General features: G+C 39.2%; 1 protein-coding gene across 49 annotated transcripts in view; it reads left to right on the top strand.

The window, feature by feature from the left end:
- Positions 1-26174, top strand: part of SOX5 (SRY-box transcription factor 5) — an 862257-nt gene that overhangs the window by 658630 nt on the left and 177453 nt on the right. For all 49 annotated transcript variants that reach the window (XM_039544018.1, XM_039543816.1, XM_039543795.1 and 46 more), the window contains 2 exons: positions 10442-10614; positions 13626-13694. In XM_039544018.1, coding sequence (XP_039399952.1) covers positions 10442-10614; positions 13626-13694 — 242 coding nt within the window. The remainder of the gene's footprint in view (positions 1-10441; positions 10615-13625; positions 13695-26174) is intronic.

Genomic DNA, 26174 nt, shown 5'->3' with positions numbered 1-26174 from the left:
GTTGTTAATGGTATTTCAGTTCCACCAGTGTTAGCATTGTTGGAAGTCCTATTGTAAAAGGGAGGTGTCAGCTGACGCGACCCCTTCAAGCACCTGATTAGACCAGCTCTCAGCAGATACAGTGGTAGCATTCAGTGGCCCTTCCACACTAAGTTTTCCAGTGTTGCTAACACTAGTTGGGTTGAACTGGCATTAGCAATGGTGAGAAAACTTTGAAAAACTTTCCTAGCATGCATAGGGCTTTTGTGTTAATCTAATTTATTTCCCGTTTGCCAGGAGTTAATATATTTTTATATGTCCCCCACTTAACTAATTTTGAATCCGTATAGGGAATTACAAGACAAAAGGTTGAGCTGACTTTTGTTTAAAATCTTCCTGACTTTGCTTACTTGCAGAATTAAAGACATTGTTTAAGAACTGTCATGCTTGAAAGTCTGGGCAAGTCGGAATCTGCATTTTTTTTTAAAGCCCTCTCTATTGCACGGGATAGTCCTCAAACAACTCTAGTGAACTCTTCTTTTCACCTCATGTAAAAATGAGGAGTCATTGGGGCAAATTTGGCTCTCAACTGCACCTGTTTGAAAGCAGGGCAACTCCAATGGAGTAACCCTAGGTTTAAATGAGTGTAGTTGAGAGCAGGATTAACCCACCATGCCTAATCTTAATGCACTAACCCATATATATGTGACATAGACATTTATTTTTAAGCAGAGAGCTCTGTTCCATGTTGTATGAAATATCAGTACAGGTATTTATATTAAACTATGTTTGATATATGACAAAAGTGTGTTTGATGAAGACTTTAATCTTGCTTGTGTGTAGTGAAGTCGGGGCATGGGGGTATATTCAGTGAACAGTCTTATGACTGCCAATAATGGATTAAGAGAAATAATCCATTCAGTGATACTATAGCTCATCAGAGCCGTGAATTAAAGACATATGTTATGTAGATTCAATGTATGGATTAAAATGGATAATCTGTGAGGTGACACACAGAATCTTGAGATAAGTGGGCTATGCAGATTCAGTATATGGATTGTGACAGATAATTCCATTTAAGTAACACTGGACAAGTTGAAGACAAGTAAGCTTGGGGTAGTGCTCAGGTTATGAGCAGTAATCCAGTGAGTGACATGTTGGATCTCATAATCTGTAAACTGAAGACAAGAGAAAAAAGTATTCCACATTTAGATGTGAGAAAGGAGAAGGAGGGGGGGATTATTCATTGGGCAAAAACTGGGTTTAAACCTTTAACTAATAAAGCACAGATCCCCAGGAGATGTGTGAAAGCTGAGCATTCCCTTCATAGCTGTGTAAATTTGCATTTGCAAATTATCGTTTGAAAAATGTTTGCATGTTTCTGTCAGATGTGGAACTGTGGTATTCTTTTTTATGGAAAGTGTTGTATTTGGAATAGGAGAGAGAAGGAGAGTGAGAGAGAGCCATAAGTAGAGGAGATAAGATACATGGGGTGGTTGGCTTCTTAAGTATGATAAATTCAATATTTATTGCAACCTACTTGGTATCATCTTCTCTCTGTTCATTTACTTTGTTTTTTTTAATAGTAGCAATTTGCTAACAATGAGCTTTAGTCCTTTGCTGATATTCCAAAAGTGCTGGAGTGGGGAACCTGCCCAGTGGCACACTGGGGAACCTAAATTTTAAGGGCAAACTTGGCAGCTGCTGAAATACTGTAGGTTGATCAGAACACCATGTGATACTCTCAGCCGGCAAAAAAACAGAGAGTGCCAATCGAGCCACACCAACGCAGTTTTGCTTTCAGGCAAATTTGAAAGACTGACATGGACACTGTGACTGGAGGGAGCTATTCTCATTTGTCCCTGCAGGTGGAGGTTAGTCCAAGAAATGGAAATGGCAACAATGTCTTGGGAGGAGGCCACCAAATAGGATTGGAGGAGATACTGTTAAAATGTCTAAAAATATTAAAATCGAGACCTTTGTGACAAAGTAGTTAAAATGCTACTTTCAAGCTGGACTGGACTATTTCAGCTTTTTCTCTGAATAAGCATTAAAAAAATCAAATCCTACTTAACCAAATTCCTCTTTTATTTTTTTTTAAAAGTGGGGTTATCAATAGAGGGGGAAATAGTCTAAAATCAAACTAATTTAAATAGCAAATAGCAATCGCTTTATTTTGTTTGACCATGTGGAGGCCAAACCCCTCCATTTAAACATCATCCAGAGCATTGGCTTAAAAAAAAAAAAGGCTAAAACCAGTGTCCTCTTTGAGTTAAAAGTACCTCATGGATGCGTTGATAGAGATTAATGTTCTGAGCTACATTTACCAGTCAAAAGGAAGCATATATATATATGTGTGTGTGTGTGTGTGTGTGTGTGTCTGTATATATATATACAAACACACTTCCTTTTGACATATATATATATATATATATATGCACACACACAAACCCATACATACACACACACATACATATATACACACACATATTTTATGCTGGGTTTGTCTTTTGCTGCTGTATAAAATTCAAAACATGAACCAGCTAGCATAGTTACAGCCTGTTGCCTGGATGGGGGAACAATGAATAGCTGCTGAGAAGTAGTCCTAATACAATGTTGTCTATTCTTTTTGTAACCTTGACAGTAAGTAACTAACCTGGTTAAATACCAAGCTTTGTTTGCAGCCTACTGTACCAAAACTTTTATGACAGCCAATATTGAATATTCACTGAGGACTTATTTCTAGCATTGCAGAATAGGTAATGTACTGGTCTGTTTCAGAATGTACTACTGAGCAGGCGGCTATGGCTTTTCCCCTATAGAATATTCATTCTTGAGGGTAACAGATAAAGATTATTGTTCATCAAATGTTTTAGTTCATTCCAAGCCATCTTCCTTGAAGGCTAAAAGTTTCAGACAGTACACATGCTCAAATCAAGATGAATATTCACCTTCTAGGCTGTTATTCCAAAAAGAACATAATTTATTTGTTAAAATACAGAAGAAAATATATTACAGAAAACTGTAGATAGACAACTGTTGGGGGTTTTTTTCCTTATTGTAAGCTATGGTTCAGCTAGTACAACTCAATCAGAAAGTTTGCTTCTATTAAGCTGATTTCACATATCAGTATGGAGTCAATTAATTTAACAAGCTAGGTAGCTGTCTATTTCAGACATGCATTGTAAAGTAATGGTGGCCACTGTGTACTGAAGTTGGCTTAAATACTTAGTTGAAAATGCCAATTTTCAGATTTTTATGTCCTGACAAACCTAAAGAGTTACTCGCTTGAAAATCATCATGCCAGCTCACAATAAATACTCATTGTAGCTATTTCCATAGCATTGAGTTGGAAGCATACAGGGGTTTGCATGCATGTACAAACACACACTCACAAAACTCACAAACACACAACAGAGATATAGCATTAATAATTTGGTTAATCAATGACTGGTAATAAATGTTAAAAATTTCTGGTCAAAGGCAGAAAAAAAGATGTTTAAATTCCATACTTACCCCAGCCAGCTATGTCTGTTTATCAGGGTACATTTCCTAAAAGAGCATAACATAAACTCCCCATTGCCCCACATACAGAACTGCTGTTGACGTCAATGGCAGTTCCATGCGTGGATCAAGGGGAGAATATTCCCATTTAAAATGAATACTACCAGGCTTTAACACTATGATTTTAAAGAGAACATAACCAAGATAAAATGAATGCACCAAATCTGAAGATGACTTATATCAAGTGCAATCCCATTGGCTCCAATGGATTTGCATAGGGTGTAAATTAGTACAGAATTGGACCCATATATTTAAAATAAATCCCGGTGTGTTTCTAGCTACACCTAAGATTACTGAAATGGAAACAACAAAAAATCAAATATACACTTCATAATTTATGCTGTTAGTTTGTTTTGCATTTCACTCAGTTTGGAGAAGGAAATTAGGCAGCTGATCCATTTCACTTTCCAGTTCCCATTGCTTAGCACAGTAACATTGTGTTTGGGTTTCGAACACTGCAGAGGGAAGTTTAAATTGAAAAAACAACAACAACAAACACAGTGGTCTGCAATTGGGGGGGGTGTGTGTGTGTAAAAATGTCAAGGAAAAAAAGTCTGTTCAAATGAAGTCCAATCCTGAAGTTATATCCAGACTTGGACATAACTCCTGTTGATGCTGGTGGGGGCTGAGGCCATGCAAGGATTGTGGGATTTGATAAACTTCCTCCTCATATATATTTTTTTTATTTTAAAGTTTGTAAAACATTGTGCCTAAATTAAAGGCCCATCTCCACTAAAAAAAAATCACAAAACTAAGCAAAAAAATCCTTGGACATCACCAAGGATTTAACTAGTTTATATATAAGTATGTTTCCAGCTACACTATTTTACCGCCGTTGTGCCCAGGTTAAGGGTAAGGGACAACTGTTTGTAACATGGTTCCCTGACTTGATTGGTTTTATAGTGTAGGTATGGTCAGTGTTCAAAGTTCTGTTTAGATAGTGTCCAAATTATTAGGCCCTGACCTACAAAGGTTTACATAAGTGCATAACATGACAAACTGTGAGTACTCCCATTTAATTCAGTGGGTGAAATCTTGAATTAAATGGGAGTTTTGCCATTGACTTCATTGGAGCCTGGTTTTGACCAATGAGACTACTTGCAGTGCATAAAGTTGAGTGTGACCGTACACAAGCCACTTAACCTTTGTGCCTCAGTTTCCCCATGTTTAAAAAAGTGTTAAAAAGGGATAATAATGCTTACCTGCCTGCCTGGGGCTTTGAGAGGATTAATTAGTTATTGTTTTAAAGTGCTTTGAAGATAACATGAGCTCTGTACTATATGAGCTAAATATTATTACATTGTATCACAGCAAACCAAACAGGTTCTACTATTTGAGATATGTAGAACATCTTGAAAAAATGGCTATTCCCATTTAATGGATTTTTTTTCCATTTGTTCCCCCCGTGTACACAGGATTTTATTTTTTTAAACAATAACTATGTTTTATGATATGAACATAATAGAATGTAATTATGTTTGCCAGGTTTTATACTAGCGCATTGTTTTCTTTGATTTTCTTTGAAAAACAGACACTGACAATTCAAAAGCTATTTAGGTAATTACTTTGATAGTAAACTGGCTCGGGGGATAAGTTTAACTGTCTGTACTATTTTTTCCCCTGTACCTCTGATTGATAATGTTCCTGGTTATTTAACAGTGTCACAGAGATTATACAAAACCACACTGCAATGTTTTGCCACTATCCCTTTTGTCTTAGAGGGTGTCTGGTGGGGGTGGTGGGAATCTGATCTCTTGTCCATCAGCATCTAAGGCTTATTTGACAAAAGATAAATGTCATAGTTATCCCAGTTTCTGAGTTGTGCTTTCTAGGAAATTAAAATGAAATATTTTTTGCTGCTATGAGTGTCTAAAACCATTTGTCAACTTTCTGCTTGTTAGGTTTTGTGCGAATATGATCGGGTTCTCCTCTTACTTGGTCTTATATGTGTCCTCGCTTTAGTGTACATTAAAATGTCACTGCCACCACCAGTCTCAGACTGTGAGTCAGAGCTGAGAATGTGTAATAATTTTAGTACTAAACAATATTGTGGACAGTGTCAGTTTGGTGTGAAATACAGATTTAACCTTACAGAATAGCATTAACTTAGTCCTCCATTAGTGCTGCCTGCTCTGGCGGACGAGTGCTCATTGTGACTGTGTCCACAAATATGTTTTGTTCCCAGTCCCTTCCTTCATGCCAGTAGAGAATGAACAGAGGGGTCTGGAAAGCGTCTTCACTCATAAATGCAACTAGTCTTGGGGTTTGCTTTGATGCCTATATGTGTGTGGGCTTGTTTGATAAAGTTCCTGGTGGAAAATCCACGTTGTGCCACTGCAGTGCTAGAGAACAATGAGAACAGTGTGTCCACCTAGAGCAATATATCCTGAACGGCAGGTGGCCTGGTGGTTAAAAAGCTTTGTTAAACATGAAATGCGCGTTTGTTGCGGATTTGATGGTAATTAGTGTCATTTAAGGGCAGTCATCGTTAGCCCACTTTCCTTTTCCTTTTCAATACTTGTATGAAATAGTCTAACTCATTGTCAATTTGTCCATTGCCACAATGGGCTGTTCCATTTTTTAATCGCTACACCATGGTGTAGACTTAAAGCACTGAAATCATGTGAAGAGTATATGAATAGTATAGACTTGTCTCCAACAGCCAGAGCCATTTCAAAGTCAATTTATCAACAGGACTAGCTCTGAGCAAGTTTAATAGGCAAGCTGCTGGAAGTGGCTGCTGGGGCCAACAACCTATCCACAGTAGGGTTCCCAACATTGCTACCGGCTTCACTGATGTTAGCTATAGTGAGAGCTTTTTGTAAACATTCTGAAGAGTTGCATGACTTTGCAGTTGCCGCTACAGTGTCTTTCATTGCATAGTTGGTAACATAGTGAGAGATAATATTAAGATAAATTTAAAAAATCTCTAAAAACTGAAATCATATTTAGTGACAAGCCAACAGTCATGTGCATGGTGGTTAATATCTGAATCGCCTCATGTTGCATTTTAAGGAGTAGATAGTCGCAAATAGGACAAAGTGTCACCTTTTCTACTTGCATGCTTTTTGCATGATCAGCAGAACAGGCATGTACATGAAGGGAATATGTTTTTGAGTTGTTACATCCACTTACATAACCACTTTCAGTTGGTTTTGAGATTGGTTTAATAGCAGCAGTTCAGGCCATCTGGAGCCTGGTTTATACTACAACTCCAGCTAATTTTAAAATGAGGTAGTAGAATCAATTTTAAAACCAGTTAGAATTTTAAGGGCTATTTTCCCAATGTAAATCAGGCCTTATTCTTGACCAGATAGCATTTCTACTTGTTCTTTAATTCTGAGCAATAATTATGATGAGCATGAGGACCAGTTTTTAAAGCCAGCATTATATTCAGCACTTATGTGTTTTAAAAGTAGACGAACAGTTGTTATAACTCTGTGCAGTACCCAGAGATGAATACATAGTGCACAGAAAAAGTTGATTTTGTTGAATACATATCGGTAGTGACCAAAATATGTCTTTGACAATGGTTAGATGGTCAGTGTGAAATATGTCTAAACCAAGCTCTGAACCCATCTCTAATTTAACTGTGCTTCTGCAACTTGAATAAAGCTGTCAATTTCTCTTTGGGAGAGATTTCTTGCTCATGAATGGATTAATAAGATTAAGAGACAGTTCGGAAAAGTTTAGATGTCTGAAATTAGGCAACTGTCTCTATTAGTGCCAGTGTGATGAGTGTTTTGTCTCTTTTAGGCAATGTGATCTGGGCTTAGAATACAAAACCGGGTGTCAGAACTCCTGGGTTCTCTTCCTAGTTCTGCCATTATCTAACCATATGACTTCTCTCAATTTACACACATGAAATACTTCTCTACTTCTAAGAGTTGTTGTGGGATTTATTAATGTTTTCTGAGTTCTTTGAGATCCTCAAATGAAAGGCAGAGTATAAATTCATATTACTTGATCAAATCATATTAGTTGACTGTCTTTGACAAATATCACTATATTTTTAAAATACATTATTTGACAAATATTTGTTCTTGCCTGTCCCTAGCTTAGAACTGGCCAAATCCACACATACACCCACCCCTCAGTAAATATTTAGAATAAAATATTTGCAAATACTTTTTTCAGTGTTCAACCAGCTCCATGTAAATCAAATAATAATTATTAGATTACTCTTTTCAGTGATACAAAATATTAAATGTTTCTTTCCAGCTAAGATCACTGGGCAAGAATAGTCCTTTAGGATCATTTAATTTGTATCACTTAGAAAACCCTGCACATTTCCCCCCCCCCCCCAAAAAAAAAACCCAAACAGCTAGGAAATGGGGGGAGTTGTAATAGACACTTCTAACTAATTGCATGTCTAGTGGCAAATCCGTGACTTAAACTAGTGCTTTGTCCCTGATGCTTGAAGTGAAAATTGTAACTTAAAAGTGTTTACTCCCCCACTCTTAGTATATTACCGTAAGCTCCCATTCTTTCTCACAAGTTTAAACAGAACTTTAAAAAAGTTCTATAGTTTCTGTTTCATTGCATCTCTCAAGTTTGCAGCATACCCCCATGGATCTTTTGATAGTGTTAGTAAATATTCTCTGATCAATAGTGAGAATATTTTCCCATAGATCTCTCTTTTATTATGGGGTTTTAGTAGGAAGTTCAATCAAGTGTTATTACTTTTATACCAAAAGTCTGACCCTATGTATTTTCCCAGATACATGTAACTGTCTACAAGTACTTAAAATATTTGGAATTGGTTAAAGTGGAATGAAGGAGTGTTGCTGGGAGTGTTGCTGGGATGAAAATAAATGAATTTAAATTAAGCTAAATATCACAAAAATATCTCTAATGGTGACACGTATTAGATTTTGGAATCATCTTTCAAAGGAAGCAGTAGATGACTCACCATTTAAGAGAGGAATACCGTGTCCAGTTCTGGTGACCACAATGTAAAAAGGATGTTGATAAACATGAGAGAGTTCAGAGAAGAGCCACAAGAATGATTAAAGGATTAGAAAACGTGCCTTGTAGTGACAGATTCAAGGAGCTCAATCTATTTAGTTTAACAAAGAGAAAGTTAAGGGGTGACTTGATTACTTGTTAATACCTACATGGGGAACAAGTGTTTAATAACAGGCTCTTCAATCCAGCAGAGACAGGTATAACACGATCTAATGGCTGGAAGTTGAAGCTAGACAAATCCAGACTGGAAGTAATGTGTAAATTTTTAACAGTGAGAGTAATTAACCATTGGAACAATTTACCAAGGGGGTCATGGTGGATTCTCCATCACTGAAATATTTTTTAAATCAAGATTGGATGTTTTTCTTCTGTGACTTATTTTGAGGAAATTCTTTGGCTTGTGCTATACAGGAGGTCAGGCTAGAGGATCACAAGGTCTCTTCTGACCTAAACAATCTATGAATCTGTGAAATCCAATCCAGAAAGTGCTGGTAAATATATTGTAGGGAAGATTCCTGCACTGGCAGGGGGGGTGGACTAAATGAGCTATTACCAATAGCTGTTTTCATGTCTGACGGATAGTTGGCTATGAGCATGGTTAGTGTAGTCGCCAGTTTTTCTTTTGTTGAATTGGAGAGTGTTGGTGACGTTGGCAGCAGAACACATCTCGTATTTGAGAGGGGTTTGTGTGGCAGGGCTGTCCCAAAAGCAGACTATTTTAAGAGGAGATATCTAGACAGAAGGCTTATCCATTTCCTCAAGCTTTTTGGGAAAGAACTTCATGGGCTCTGATTTCTGTAAGGGAGGGGACCTTTGCCAGGGTTGTGTTGTGTTGATGGATGCTGGTAGATTACCTGTGAGTATATTTTATTATTTAATTGATCATCTTTTCAATTCATGGCAAAGGTGCCATTGTGGTACATAGTTTTTGATTAATACATTTTGATTTTTCTCCGATTTGTGGGGTTCTTACTACACAGTCCCCAGATCCCCTCTCATTCCTTTCTGGGTGGAAGGAAACCTGCTGTGGAGAAAAAAAATTGGGATGGTGGTAATCGGTGCCTATTTCTGGGAAAGCATGAGCAGAACATATTTCTAGTGCACTTGTAGATAATAGAAATCTGGTGTTTGTAAAATAACATAGCGAGCAAGTTGGGTTAATGATGGGACGTGGCACAACCTCTTAGCTATTTCTACTCTACACTAGACTTTAAAAAATTCTCATCAGTGGTAGCAACCCTGGTAGCAGCTATTGGCATTTAACCACTGTATTATCTAACCCTGATCAGAGCAGAGCTGGGCGACATGGCAGCTAGAATGCTGGCAGCTGGCCTGCCCTGGGATACTAAAGAGAAAAAGGAGAAAATCTAATGTGCATAAGATTTCTGTTCTTCAGCATACCCAATTGTACAATGGGGATGATAATACCTACCTCACAGGGGAGCGGGTTTTCTGGAAACAGAAAATGTGGATATCCAGTTTTGACAGAAGCATTTTCAAAACAGTTGGTTGTGAACCCTGTGAAATGTAAGCAACTTTGAAAGTTTTCACAAAACTGTTTCTCCATGTTTCTATCCACTCTACTAAACAGGCTACTGAAAGAAAAGCGGGGCGAGCAGGGAAAGGAATTATTATTAATCCCAGTTTTACAGATGGGTAACTGAGGCACAGAGAGAATAAGTGACTTCCTCAGTTACACATGAAAATAGTGGTAGAGCAGGGAATTGAATGGTGCCTTAATCATCCTCCCTGTCTCATTTTTCTGTGAAGAGTATGTCCCTAGTTGTTCCAGAGCAATGCATTGCAATATGTGTTGTGATTTTGCGTATACTGTACTGAAATTCTGTTTATACTGAGACTGCCATTTAAAAATTACCCAGCTCTCATTTCTCTCTCTTTCCTTTACCTTTTGTCACTCTGTAATGCCCAGGGACTCCAGAAAGCCTAGCTGAGAAAGAAAGGCAGCTTATGGGTATGATCAATCAACTGACCAGTTTGCGTGAGCAGCTGCTGGCAGCTCATGATGAACAGAAGAAACTGGCTGCATCACAAATTGAGAAACAACGCCAGCAAATGGAGCTGGCTAAGCAGCAACAGGAACAGGTGAGTGATTATTATAGCGAATCTCATTCTAAACTCCTATTCATTGATGTTTAACTTTCCAATAGCTTATCTTTGAGGGCTGAAATTTCTCAAGATTGTTCTTAGCCCAGAATTAATTTTTTCTTTTGTTTTGGGGTGTGGAACATTGGGCAAAAATATATCGAAGCATTATTTTATTTTTCGTAGTGTTAAAAAATGGTGGGTTTTCTACTTTTCAAATAATTATCCCACCATTTGGGGAGACAAAAACTCAAAATATTGTTTTGTTTTAGGAGTGCAAATAAAAACACAAATTCAGCCCTGCAGAATATGCCTGTGCCAATGGTCACTTGAAGTCAATGAGGTTGGTTGTGCATAACAGAGCAAAATGTGGCCTTTAGATAGTGCAGTGCCACCAGAAAGTGCAGTTTGTGAAGTTTGAAAAAAACTGAATGAGAAATATATAAAATATAAACCAGTGAACCAGTGTAATACTTTTCTTCCCCATTTAAGAGACTGATTTTCAGCCCTCACAAATTCACGCATTTACCCTTTGCAGGCACCAATATGTATTCACACTTATCCATATATGCAAATGTTAGAATTTGCATGCAAAACCATCTCTTTTCCCAATACTTTTTCTAAGTACAAATTTTCACAAAAGTGACGGCACATGTATGTGTCTGCCCAGCTTTGTGTAGACAAAAATTGAGGACAAACAGAAACCTGGCTTAAATTGTGCCATAAGTGTGTGCTGAGTGCTGTTATCCAGATACACTGTCTTGGGTGTGTGTCTAGCTCTAGAATTCTGCATCTTGAAGTAAACAGATTTGAATTTATTTGATGGGTTAGACATTCCATATGTTATTTCTTGAATGTATTTCCTGTAAACATGGGAAAACAGTGCATTTATTTGAATGTCTGATCAATTACAGTTCTTTCTTTTTTAAAAAAAAACGAAGAGTAAATTAACGAAAACACCTGTATGACTTATTTGAAACTCACAAAAGTCTGGAAATTCATTCATTATTGCCACCACTACGGTAACTCCACCACATTGTATGTATATAATAAAGCATACCAGTTGACAACATACAATAGAAAACACTGCATTATGCACAAGAGGAATTGTGGTTGCTGTGGGAGCTATGTCTTTGTTTTTACTGGTGCTTGGATAGTTAAAATCTCTTCCTTAATGCTGCATATTGTGGCTGAGCTGTTCTGTGGAATTTCCATCTCTTGAACATAAAACCCCAACAGAAGAAGAAATTCTTTAAGGGACAGCAGGAGAAATGAATCCTCCATTAAATTAGAGTAGCGCTTTCACATTGTTGCTAGTATATAGCCATAGATGGAGAGGCATCACTGGCAAGATCTTTGTGGTGAGACATCCATCAGGACCTGTACCCTTACCTGTAGAGGTTGCTATTGTTTTAATACCACCTAATAGTCCAAAAGAGAAAAGGAGAATAGAGTGAGAATGCAAAAAAAGAGCAACAAAACAGCCCTGCAAGTTAGAAATCCTTGTAGTCATGCATTATGTACAAACTGATTTTTATAAAAAATATAAACTAAAGTATCTATTTAATCATTAACAGTGAGCCTCCCTAAACACGGAGAACTTTTTTCTTTCCCCAGGCTATCAAATCAGCTACAGATAGGCGTTTCATATGCTACTAGTTTAATAAAGGAAATTAAAACTTTATTTGGAGAGAGAAGCTAATCAGTTCTCCCCTCAATAAGTAGGTTTTATTCCCATAAATGTTGAGACTTACATCAGGGGAAGAATACTCCCCCAACAATGCTTGCAATGCTCTGTTAGCAATTCACAAGAATGAGCTGTTCTGGTGACCGAAACAAAACTCTTGTAGAATTTAAACAAAAAGATGCTTTTTAAATTTAGCGGCTTATTCCTCCTCAGCTCTGTAGATCTGTCTACACTGCAGCCAGGGGTGTGATTTGCAGCTTGTATAGCTCCATTAGCTGTTATCTAACTAGCCTGATAAATATAGAAGTGAGGATGTGGCAGTGCAAGTTCAGCCCATCTGTACAAGCCCATCTGACCTCCTTTGGTACATGCTTGTTTGTGCAGCTGGCGCTGAAGCTTGCACTGCAGTGTACACATTTCTAATTTTAGCAAGCTAGGTAGAATAGAGCTAGCATGGGTAACACCTGCATATGCTGCAAATCACACCTGTGCCTGCAGTGTAGACGTAATCTTTGAATCAGAACTCTTTTTGTACTTTCTCATCAATTGTAAATGGGATCTGTCCCACAATCACCTTACTCAGTTGAGGGGGAAGGATGGTCTTTTGATAAATACACAAGACTTTGAATCAGGAGACTTGGGGTCAGATCTTGAACAGGTATAAACTGGCACACGTACACTGAAGACACAATGGAGTTATGCTGACTTACACCAGCTGAGGATCTGGCCCCTGGTTTCTGTCCGTGGCTTTTCTGGACATTGAAGCACTTAGTGGTTAAGTGAATTGCCCAAAATCAAGTACCAATCTCTTTCTGCCTCTGTTTCCCTGTCAATAAAATGTAGATAATGCCTTCCTCTCGCATTTCATATTTGTAAAGTTCTTGGAAATCCTTGAATAGTAGATGCTATAGAAGTACTGTGTATTCTCTTCTTTGCTCCTTTTTCCTCTTCCTCCTATTTGATGTCTTCTTCCAAGTGCTCTTCCATCAACAGAAAGGGGCAGACAAGCAGTATTCTTTAAGACCAGTGGGCAATATGATTCTATAAATTGGCTAATGAGAAGGGACTCATGTATCAGTCTATCCCCCCTCTCCCATCAGTTCTGACAGTGTTGGCCCCGAGGTTCACTTTTTCATGAACTGCCACTACCATGATGCACAAATGTGAGCCTCCAGCCTCTGTGGCACATCCAGCTGCTGCCACCCACATACCACAAAGTCACTAGCTTAACAGAGTGGTGTCAAGAACTAAGAAAGGTGGGAAATTGCTATGTAACAATTCCAGGAGTGATGGTACAAATTTTACATTTGCAATTTCTCCACAGATTGCAAGACAACAGCAGCAGCTCCTGCAGCAGCAACACAAAATTAACCTTCTTCAGCAGCAGATCCAGGTCAGAGATTGTCACCCTACCTATAATTCTTAATTTTCACGTTTCCCTTCTTTCTTCCAACCCCCTTCAGTACAGCCAGAGTCTTTGTAAGAATCTGTACAGAAAGATGCTGGTATTGTATTTTAAGAAAATGGATAAGGACGTTACTTGCCGTTAAGCACTAAGAGTGGGATTCTGCAAACCTTTACACTTGTGATTAACTTGATTTCAGAGTGCCATTCACATGAGTAAGGGTTTGCAGGATCAGACCTTGGAACAGTGGCTCTCAACCTGCGGTGCATGCCCCACAGAAGTGTCTGTAGTTTCTCTTACAATTGTTGGGTGGGGAGTTACAGATCTCCTCCAATTCTATCTTGAGTCTTCTGCTGAAACAGTTTTGCCCAGTCTTTTGCAGCCAAGTTCCCCTTAGGTATCAGGAGAACAGTCTAAAGCATTTAATAATTCTAGAAGGGACTCATTTGAAGCAGGAGCCAGTGAAAGGATTCTGGAGAGCAGCTGAGGAGGTGAGGTCACAAGTGGCTGTGTGTGTGCTCTGTCAGTGAAGAAGATTGCTAACTCTTGTACCAGAATGTTATGGATGTAATTATATTTCATTTTCACCTGATATTGCTTCTTATTTGTTTCTTCATCTTCCTTCCTATGGTAGTATACGTTTTATGCTCTGAGAGTCAATAGCATGTTGTATTTAAAAAGCAAAAAGTTTGTTCCTGCTCTCTGATGTTCCAGTGCACATCACCTAGTTCCTAAAATCATTGATTGTACTTGCTACTAGAGATGGATCCAAAAACCCCAACATGTGAAAAAACTTTGGGACTGGACATTTGTGGCTGGATCTGATTTTTATAATCAGATGATTCAGCCTCCTAGATCCAAAAAGCCTTGAACTTTGAGGAAAGTTTAGATCCAGATCCAATCTTCATGCCTCGGGTCCATCTTTAATAGCAATTGCATAGCATTGCATAGCAACTGGTTTTGTGTGGCATGAGCTGATTTGCACTGGTTAAAAATGTGTGTAAGATAAGGGCTGTGTGCAGTTCTTAGATGAGCCATTGGCAGCCACACTAAAATCAATAAGGTAGCATGGTGTGTAAGTCAGAGGATACTTTGGCCCCTAATAAGTGCATTGCTATGCTCCATCACACGATCATTTCAAGATGTCACATATCAACCTGAACCCAGAAAAAAATCATTTAATGTTATGGTGGGTTTTCTTGTGAATTAAAGTTTAAATCATGCTCTTAGTGAAACTAGTGTAAATCTGTTGTCTATAGTGGAGTTGAATGGAGAAGAAAATTTAAGACTGGGATAGTTAGGTATTGCAATCTAGTCATGAAGTACAATAGAAGGAAACTGAGTTTACCTTCCTTTTGAAAAGTTGGGAGGCAAATAGGGAAGGGCCGACTGCTTTATATAAAGCAAACTCTACCACTGGCATTGGTCATCTTTGATCTAAAACTGAAATCAATCCTGCACTATTTTGGAAGATTGAACATTTTGGTCAAGTTTGTTTCTTTAGTTCCACGGTTCTTTGTTTCTCCTTCTCACCTTTATTTTTGGGGACGTATGGACAGAGAGAGGTGGGAGCCTGACTGCCTTCTTTGAGGAGGCATTCTGAGGAGGCCAGTTGCTTTCCTATTTCTGAATGCTGTTGCTGACCATATAAAATACAGTACAATATTCCATGGCTCTAAATTCTGTATTTACATGAAGCCAAAATGTTTGGGACTGTTTTTGTATTATAAATTTTATGAGGGAAGTAGGATGGCGTTTTTGCTGGTATTGGAGTATGTCAGGTGAGAAAAGTGGACAGCTGGGAAAAGCTGTGATTGGAGGATATGGTAATAAAAGGGCAGATGTGGAATTTGTAATTCCTTCTCTTACGGCATGCTATTGTGGCTGTGGGTATCAGAGGGGTTTCTGGACTTGGACTAAAGGTGTGGTGTTAGATTGTGTTTGCTAGACTCCACCACTTTACGCTTCAACTCAATCCACTGGCATGTGTTAAAGTCTACATTGCCTTGTCTATTCTAGAATCTTAGAACATGTTAGTTAGAATGTGGTAGCTAACGCGTTCTAACAAGACATCATCTCTCCTATATCATGACAAACCCTTGGACTGGTTTTAACCTGAATTGGATGCAAATTTAAAGTGGGAATGGAATATATATTTGTAAATCTTCCTGTCAGAAGAATGACATCTCCACTTGGCAATGAAAAGGAGTTTTAAATAAGGGTTTGCACAAGGGAGAAGGGAGGGCCTGGAGTCTTATAAACAAACCATTCAAACTCCCAGGCTGTTTGAATTGAGGAGCAAAGGCAGTACTCATAGGGGTAATACCATTGTATCCTGACACTATGCTTAGTTCCCTCAGTGGGAACAGTTCCCTCAGTGGGGTTTAGATCAGGACCCAGCTCAGCTTCCTTTTTGTTGTAGTATTAAAAACATATCTCTTTATACTACTTATTGTATTTCTTTTTTTTTATTTTTCTTGTGTGTTGAGCTTGCACATACTCCTGTTTTTTAATAATACAAATCAGCTTGAGCCCAGACTTTTGCTTGAATAATAAATTGAGGTTTTAGTCTCTTGTTTATAAAGAAATATCTGAAGTTTACTTGGGTTTATAACCATGGCACAATCTCTGAGTAGCTAGATATGTAATAATTTATAAAGCATCTCAAATCACTATGGTAAATAGATGCTATAGTGTTCTGTTTGTTCAACAGCATCAGGATTTCTCTGCCCAGACCTTTCTGTAATCCCTCAATCTCAGCTGCAGAAAATTATGGGCCAGATCCTCAGCTGGTTTACAACAGCATAACTCCACTACAGTCAGTGGAGCTACACTGCTTTACATTAGCTGAATAACTGGCCCTATCACTTTAGTCCTTTCATAAACTGTGGCAGGCAAAGTACTAGACTTCTCATATAAGACAATTTATAATGACACTAATCTTTGTTACAGTCCTGAGATTGGTAGGCCCAACTTGGACCTATATAGTTTTTTCTTTATGCCATCTCTTTGTAAAGTGCATGCAATTCTTTGTGTTGGTGGAGAGGTTTTTTTTTTAATCTTTATTGTTGCATCCTTAACAAAAGGCTGAAAAACAATACAAGAAACCCTACCATAACAAGTGATGAGAGAGAGAGCGAGGAACCAAATTTTAGTTTTAAGTTTCTATTTATGAGCCCAGAGTGAGAGGGGAAGTTGATTTTATAAACAGTGAGTAAATTGCAAATAATAATAATTATCTGACCCTGTTTCTTTTAAGTGTAGAGTGTAAAAATGAAATAGGTCTTTTCTGGGGTACTGGAAAATACAGATTGATAATGAGATATAGAGCCTTTCATCCCTTGAACCCTGACCTAAGTCAGTAGTAAATGAAAATCAACTCACTACTTATCTGATACTTGTTGCTGGCTTAGGAAATGAGTTGGTGGCCTGTCTCAACCCATTGTCTAAGGATATGGATGAAATCGTGATCCAATTGAAGTCAATGAAGGCACGAATTTACCCTGGGTGCCTACTTCACACAAAACACTATCTGAGCTGGCACCCTTCTTTAGGCAGCTACATCACAGAGATCAAGGTTTGAAGAGACATGGAGACATCTCATTCCTCTAGAGATGGTTCCTTGGCTTTTGCCAATCTAAAGAACTGTCACTCTAACCCCTAGTAACATGGCCCCATTCAACTCCCAGTGAAGTCAGTGGAAACAGCCGGGTCAGGTATAAAGTTTTAAAAAATATATAAATTCTACTGCTAATAAAAATAAATATTTTCTTTCCATGGAATAAATGAACAGTTGGTGGCATAGAGAAATAACAATTCCAGAGGGAAAATGTAGCTTATTCATTATAAGGAAATGAAGACAGTGGCCTGGTCACTCTACTGCATGGATTACTCAGAATGGTCAGTGAGTTTCATGACAGGTTAAGGCTGGTGGAATAAAATTGTGACATGAAAGTCAAATGTGCACAGAGGCTGTGGGTTCAGGCTTTTTGACCCTGCCCTAAGTAGTCTATCATGCTTCTGTCTCACAGGGCCAGAGTTTTTAAACAAACTGCCTTAGATTTATTGACATGGAAATGTTCCTACGACGTTGGGATTGCTATTTGACTTACGTACAATTGAATGATTAGGCTGCAGCAATGAACCCAAACTATTTATGACAAAGGATTCATTTTACTTGAGCCAAATTTCTCTAAACTTATTAGAGTTGTAGTAATTCCAGATAAATTATTACACACACAAAAAAATCTAGTGAAATATTGTATTGAAAACATAATACCTTAAGGTTAAAAAAAAAAACCTGACTGACCTGCTGATTTATGACTCCTTTCTCTGAGTGCGCTAAGTTGGAAACATTTCCCTCTCCCATTACACCTACCAAAAAACACCAAAACTTGCAGACACAAGCAGGGATAGATTACAAGGTATATTGCCTCTTTGGAGGACGGGAAATGCTGAGTGTAACTACAGTTCAATTAAAGTATCCACTTCTCTGATGCAGAAGAAAGACGTGATAACCACTTGCGCACAGAAGAGTGTATCAGTCGCATGGGTATCCAACTGAAAACACATATCCCCTCTGGTTACACAGAGAGGCAGTGTTCATTAGAGCAGGGCTACAGGTTTGTCTGCATATATGAGTTGGCAGGGTTTAAATAAAAGTTTAATGTTAAACTAGTGCAACTTTGTGTGTAGACTAAGGCCAGGACTCTGTGTATGACCACAGTTGAAGGCCACCTGTACTGCAATTTATGCTTTGGAGAAATGAATATCATCATTTTTATCTGCTTTGCAGGGTGCACTAGAATTAATTTGTAAGGGGCTTTATATTTATTCTCCATGTGTTTTAATGCCATTTTAGAGACATGAAAATGAAAAGGTATTTTTCTTACTGATTTCCATTTGCCCAAGTATTCAGTTCATCCTGCCCTGCTCTCCCTGGACCTGCTCTTCCAGTGGATCTGCTACTATTTTTTTGTAACTCTTTCATTTTGCATGAGCAGCCCTGATAATGCCAGCTTGTTTTTTCAGAACAGTTCCTTAGCTGACTGTAGCTGCAAGAGCAAGCAGAGGAGTACTGCTCTGTTGGACCTTCAAATATTGGGCTAGATTCTGCCCTTGTCCTTCACAGCCATGCTAGGGAGAAACTCATCCTCACCTCCACCAGCTCCTCCATGCAGCCACAGAACACCTACTGACACCAGCTGGTGGGCTGTCATGGAGCCAGGGCTCCCAAGGCTTCTGGGAATCCTGGTCGTTGGCAGCTTGCCTGGCAGTGAGCTTGGGAGCTGAAGTTTCCCATACTCTCCCCCTATCTCCCCAGAAGACAGCCTGAGGGGCTATCCAGGATTCCTGAGGATCCACACACACCCAGCTTCCTGGCTGTCCTCCCATCATCAGCCCAGGGGTTCCTCTCCTCCTATCATTAGTCAAGGGATTTCAACTCCCCCCACCCCCAGGAGCAGCACTGGCAGACAGGGAGATCTGGGACAGGCGGCAGCAATACTGGTATGAACCCGAATCAAAATATTCCCATTCATGGGGAAATTCTGAGGTCTGAGGTTTCAAAATCTTGAGCACTTGGAATTTCCGGCAGGATGGATATCTGATTTCTGGCCAGCCCTATTAAAAAAATCTAGCTATAATTTTTTTGCAGGGAGAATGGAGGGAGTTTAGGGGTGTTTTAGCTTTCTCTGCCACACAGAATTTTGAAAACACATAGGTTAGAAATGTCACAGAGTTGTCATTAAAACAGTCCAAACAAGAAAAGACAATGGACTGATTCTAGCTTTACATAAGTATATAAAAGCAAACTGATTTCAGAATGCTTTATGTATCATGATTTGCCACACAGATGTTAATTTGGGTGAGTAATTTTTGTTTGTTGGCATTTGGGTATTTTGTTTGTTTTCCTGCTCAGGTGAGCAAGCATCTGTTATCCAGAGTTTACGGAATGATCTTTCGCCCTAATATTTCATACTGTTTGTATGTAACAATTCTCTCTTTGTATTTCTTTTAAGTAAAACAATGAGATTTTGATTAGTTTGCTTTAATGTTTCAAATAAAATATAGGGAGTTTGGAGGCAGTTGTTGCTTGTTATGGAACAGAAACTGTATGTAGCACTGTAAATTTACGTGGCAACGTAAGGAAATGTCCCAACAAACTTGCACTTTAAATTTTACTGCTGGCACAGCTCAGCCTTCCTCAGATTCTGTGCTCAGTTGGAAGGCAAACATCAGCAGTGTACCACAAGGGATAAATCCTGTGAGCAAAGAGGCTTTGTGCCATAGGTGCAGCCACTGCTGGGGATGATGGTGATGTCTCCTCTCAGCTCTTTATTATCCTGTTGATGCCTGCTTCGGGGCAGCCTCAGGACTGGTGAAGTTTCGCTCTTAGCCACTCTCAACTTCTTTTTTTTTTTTAATGTGGTTACAACTCTGCTTTGCACAGGGAATTTTTAAGGGGTAAAAGTGTTTCAGTCTGGTCATATGCTGTCCCTGCCCCAGGACTCCATTTCTGAATTCCTGAGGAAAGAGTGACCTCAGAGCAGTGCTCCACAGTCCCATGACCTCTTTGCAGCTTCCCACCACCTGTAAACTGGAATGATGCTAATTCCTCTGTATTTAGGGGACCGCCACACATATTAGGGAGAAGTAGGGACAGAATGTTGCCCTCGTCAACCAAGACATCAAACTAAGGGCCTGATTCAGCTCCCATTGAAGACAATGGAAAGGTTGTCATTGATATAAGTGGGAGGTTTGTTCCCACCTTTCTTCCTCCCTATTCTGCAAAATGCTTTCAGAGCTGGTTCAGTCCATTGAGCCAATTTGTTTTTGTTTTGTTTTTCTCCATTGCGAATATGCTTTCAAGAGTTCAGGTCTCTCTGCTAGCTGAAATTGCGGTCAAACCCAATGGGCTCATAGACTGGGGATCTTGTGTCCAGATTCAACATGTGTCACGAGCAGCTGTTTTCCTGCATCTTGTAAACATGGGCCTACTGGATTCACTGAGACAGGCCCATGAAGAAGTCGCATTGCAGCCTTTCCCATGACTTTGCAACCTTTTCCCAAACAACTGAGGTTACTGGCAAAGCAGCTATTCAATTGTTTCTCACAGAGGCTCTGCAGCTGATGTCCTCTCAGTTATCATAATAGGACTTGCAGAAAAACCCTTGGGAACCTCAATTATTTAAAAAGAGAAAGAGAGAGAGAAGGAAAGGGTCAAGATGTGGAAAGGGAGGAGTGAAAAAAAATCTAAGCTAGAAGTCAGAGTCTAGGCTCTGAGTGAATTAATCTTTTCCTTATGTCATCACATGTACAACAGCAAGTAACGTGTGCGTTGCTGAAGAGAGTGATGCATTTCCCATAGACAATCTCTGGGTCTGCAGCTCCTCCATTATTGTAAAAGTTAATTCAGTGCTAGTGAAAGATGCCAAATGGGCAATCCTCTGTGTATTCACAGAGCAACCTTCCATCAGTCAAAGCCACGAGATCACTTCTAGAAGCGAGAGAGTAGTTCACTGTCAGGCTTGTCTACACTCAGGCTATAGCCAAACTTCAGCAATCAGTGTAGCTGTACTGGTGCTGACTCTAAGCATATTCAAAGGAAAGCTGGGGTTCAGTCGAACTAGTTGAGGTTTTAGGGTTAAATCATGATTAGGTCAGTCAGTACAAACCCTGGCTTGTCTTTGTCTACACTTCATATAGCTGCCCCACTGCTGACCCTAACTGCTGAATTGGTGCTTTTTCCAATATTCCCAACCTAAGCATTCAAGAATCAAGAAGCAGGTCCCAAAAACTCATGGGATTGGCTTTAAAATCATGGTATTTTAAAGAATTAACTCCTTTTTTTTTGGTCTTCTGATGTTGGAGGCTTTAAGTATCACAGTTTCCAGCTTTTCCCCACAACCATGAGGGTTAGAAGCTTACTTTAAAAAAAACAAACCAAAAAAAAAATAAAAATCATGGTTCCAGAACCTATGGCTATAAGAAAAACACTGAATACTATGAGACTCACAGTACAATCACCAGAGCTGCCAAAACTATGAAAAAAGGCCTCAGTCCTGGGTCTTTCAACTGAGGTTGCCAACCAGGTCTTCTGTTTTCAGCGCCCCATCTTTCTAGCTTCTCTTCCAGATTCTCTCTCCAATTTCGTAGTTTGTCTCGATCGTGCCACATCCTCTTCGGCTGCCATCCCCAGTACCCCTGCTTCCAGCATCCCTGCCTTCCACATTACTAAGCTATCTCCCTGCCAGGCCTCTTTCCCCAGCTGCTATTGTCTGCCTGGCCTCCCTTTCCTTCTCCCATTCCTACTCAGTATTCCATTGGCTTTTGTAACTGGTTTCATCATTGGCTACAGAGAGTGTGACAAATTTCTAATGTTTTTGGTTACAATCAGTGTGTGTCTGTGTATGTGAATGCACTGCAAGGAGCAAAGGTACAAGAGGGAGAAAAAAAGTGGTGTTGCCCACTGAACTCTCATAGGAACAAGAACTTTAGTACACTTCAGGATCCCAATCTCACCCGTATGGTGAATGCGTAGTCATGAGCAGTTTTGTTGTGCAGCCAAAAAAGGCGGCGGCAGCGGCTGCAATAAGGTAAGTCGGGAGATAATAAAATTTTTACTGCTGGCTGGCGGAGGTGTTTAGGATGTGTTTTCTTTATATCTTCTTCCGCCCCTAATTGAAGATGCTTTAAAATTGAATGACTAGCAGTCAAAATGTGTTTGCTTCAAGCTGAGAAGAAAAATGCTGGTGTCTCTGCTTCCAAACTGATTGCGCTTTGTACACAACTGACAGCCACAGTCACTTTGAGTGACTGATAAGTGGGAAGCTTTGCCACTTATCAAGGAATGCACACTGAAAAGAAAAGACTGGAGCCGTTCAGATGCTTTGGCATGTTCAAAATAACATCTCACATCAGTCAGACTCGGAGGCACTAGAAGACATTTCAAAATAAACTTTATATCTATCCATCTTTCTATCTAGAGGCAAAGATTCAATTTAACAGACAAATCAGTGTGTGGCATCGCATAGATTCTGAAAAAGAGAACATCATTATAAGGATCACAAGTTGTAAGATGACTCAGCTAGCTACATAATTTGAGAGCATTTGTTGTTGGGTCTTACCTCTCTAAGCAGCCTAAATTAGAAAATTCATAACCACAGATCTCTACAGTGATTTCTTCAAATTGTGGAATTTCACCCTTGTAGGCCAAGCGATGCTTGATTATATTTACAGTTTATAGCACCTTCCATCCCAAATAATCCCAAATAGTGTCACAAAACTTTGAGCCAAATCCTGTCGTGATTTACACCCCATGCAATAGTATTGAGTGACTAAATGCGATGTGCTGGGACAGCATGGCATTATTATTAATAATGTTGTTATTTACCAATTTGTATTTCTTGTAGAACCTAGGAGTCCCCATTGGGGACCGGAATCCCATTGTGCTAGACATTGTACAAATACAGAACAAAAAGCCCGTCCCTGCCCTGGAGAATGTACAGAATATAAGACGAGACAATAGTTACAGCCAGAGAAAGGGAGAACAATGAGACAATACTGTCAGCCTGATAGGCAGTGATCTCAGCACACCAACAACTTACCTGTTGTCAAGGTTTTCGTAGGCCTCACAGTAAAAGGGGAGAGTTTTATGGAGGGTTTTGAAGGAGGATATTGCATTAATTTAGAATATAATTTGGTCCATTATGCTCACTTAGGAACCACTGTGTCAGTCAATGAATTGAAGCCATTTCTGGGATACAGCATGGCAGCTATTGATTGCCACATGACAACAATGATTTACAAGGGAGAATGGTGAAAAATATTGTGGATGGGAGTTTCAAAATCCCTCTGCTTTGGCCTGACTTCCCACTGAAGGCAATGGAGGGTCCTGCTTGACTTCAGTGGGAGCAAGCCACCAAAGCTGAGCTTTTTTTTGCAAACTCCACCAGGTATCTAATTTTAAATATTTATTCCATTTGTAAAATGGAGCTGCTTAACAAATGTTTCATCATCCAACACAATAAAAGTGGTTAAAAACCCATTCTCCCCTTCCCTGCCAACAAAATTACACACATTCATACCATGTCAAGAGCTTGAGGGGAAAAATTGGGAACACTGGTAGACAGTCACCACCATTGTAAGCTCTGCGTCGTCTAACCCTCAGCTGGTGACTCATGGGCTTTTCAACAATGTTAAATGGTCATGACTTCATTTTGACAGCTCACAGCACTTTACCCTAAACACTCTGGTGCTGTGAATCAGTAATGACTCATAGGGAAGGGTATGGTAACACCTACTGAATCATCAGTATCACTGTCTGTGTCACCCTAAAGCCTCCTTAGACATCTCTCATTCAAAGATTGACTGTGCCCAATCCTTTGTAATTTGAGACATGATGTGATCACTACTAAGGTGGTAGGGATATAGGCTGCAGGGAGTCTGATGGACACTACTTTATCTCTGGTGTTCTCTTGCTAGTGGTGCATCAGCATATTGTTGCTGGATTGCCCAGCGTAACTTAGAATCATAGAATATCAGGGTTGGAAGGGACCTCAGGAGGTCATCTAGTCCAACCCCCTGCTCAAAGCAGGACCAATCCCCAGACAGATTTTTGCCCCAGATTCCTAAATGGCCCCCTCAAGGGTTGAACTCACAACCCTGGGTTTAGCAGGCCAATGCTCAAACCACTGAGCTAACTTAAAGCAATAGAGGAATTCCTTCAACATGTTATTTATAACAACAACAAATACAGTGGTTTAATGGCTTGGGTGATAGTGACCAGACAGGACAGTTTGTGTTAGTTCTGACTTTGAAATTGAAGAGATGGATGGAAGCTGTGATCTCTGTCCAGAAATCAAGGGATGAGCTGGAGAACAAATTATGGAATGAAATATTTTGCTAGTCTGCTTCTAGTTTATTTTATTTTTACATTGTTTAGTGCAGATTCATGCCACAAAGGCAGAATTCAACTTCAGTGTGAGATACACATGTGCATGCACACCTCAATGGGTAAATAATTGTAATTTACCATTCCAGATGTTTTTCTAAGGCTTTGTCTACACTGGACTTTTCTAGGTAAAACTTTTGTCATTCAGGAGTGTGAAAAAACACCTCCCCCCACGAATGGCAAACGTTTTACCGATGAAAAGTGTGAACAGCTCTTTGTCAGTGGGAGAGCTCTCCTGCCGACAAAGCTATCGTCGCTTGTTGGGGGTGGAATTTTTTTGTCGGCGGAAGAGCTCTCTCCTGCCGACAAATCGTGGCTACACTGCGCACTTTTTAGTGGCACAGCTGAATCACTAAAAGGTGTGTAGTGTAGACATAACCTCAGATTAGTTAGAAATCTGTGTTGTGTGCACTAAATAAGTAGACTGATATTCCTGTGCTTACAAGTTTAATTTAATTAAAATAAAATTCAACAATAAACATAATAAAGTAACAGAAAATAAAATAAAGACTGTTATAATACGTAATAACAAGAATTGATTGGGGTAAATTTAACTTGCAATGTTCAAAGTTTATCAAAAAAATCGGATTCAATATATGTAATAGATAGTATTAATACAAAATGTACTTAACTCTATTCTGGCAAGACAGCTTTTGTCTGGAATTGGATGCTTTGTAGGTCAATAAAGCTTATGTCAATAATAGTAATAACTTTCAATAACATCTATCAAAATTATCTCTGAAGATGGAAATTCAGTCATTTAAAAATTACTTTCTTATAAAATGTCAATTCAAAGTCAACCTGAACAAAAATTAAATTTTTAATCAAGCTATGATATATAAATGACATTAAAATAATTTTAAGTTGCATATCAAGCACTTAAAAGTTAGGAAATGCTAGAATTTAGCTTGCCTGGGCAACCTTAATTTGGCCCCCCTTTATGTCCATCCTGTATGCTAATGAGGCTGGGGTCCTCCAAAAAGAATGGTATATAGTCATGTAATTAAAAACTGAATCATAACGCATACATGCAGTGGGGCCAAATTAAGATTGCACAGGCAACTTTCAGTGTGACATTTCCTAATTTAAAAGTGCTTGATTTTGCAACCTAAATAATGTTATTTTAATATCTTTTTTATACTGTAATTATTTTTTTTTTGAGGGGGCGTTGGGGGAACAAAGCTAAAATCAAATTGTTATGTACAGCTGTAACAAACCTGAACTTTCAGCACAGTACTGTCACTTGAGCTACTGGACTAACTATGTTAACTGCTAGAAGGAGAAGGCTTTTATCTCAGAGCAGAAAATGGGATGCTGGCACTGTGTGGTAGGTCCAGGAAGTGGTTAGAGAGAACCTAGTCCTGCCCCCTTTTCCCCTCTCTTTGTTCCTACCAAGATGTGGGACGCTCCTGGCCCATGTGGAGCCCCTTGGAAGGAGAGGACGCTGAAGTAGGGTTATGTATGTGTGCAGAGGGGGAGACTAGATTCCCTTCCCCACCCTGCTACAGCTGTTC

Source organism: Mauremys reevesii, linkage group 1 (genome assembly GCF_016161935.1).
Source record: "Mauremys reevesii isolate NIE-2019 linkage group 1, ASM1616193v1, whole genome shotgun sequence".
Lineage (NCBI taxonomy): Eukaryota > Metazoa > Chordata > Testudines > Geoemydidae > Mauremys > Mauremys reevesii.
This window is presented reverse-complemented; position numbering and strand designations above follow the sequence as displayed.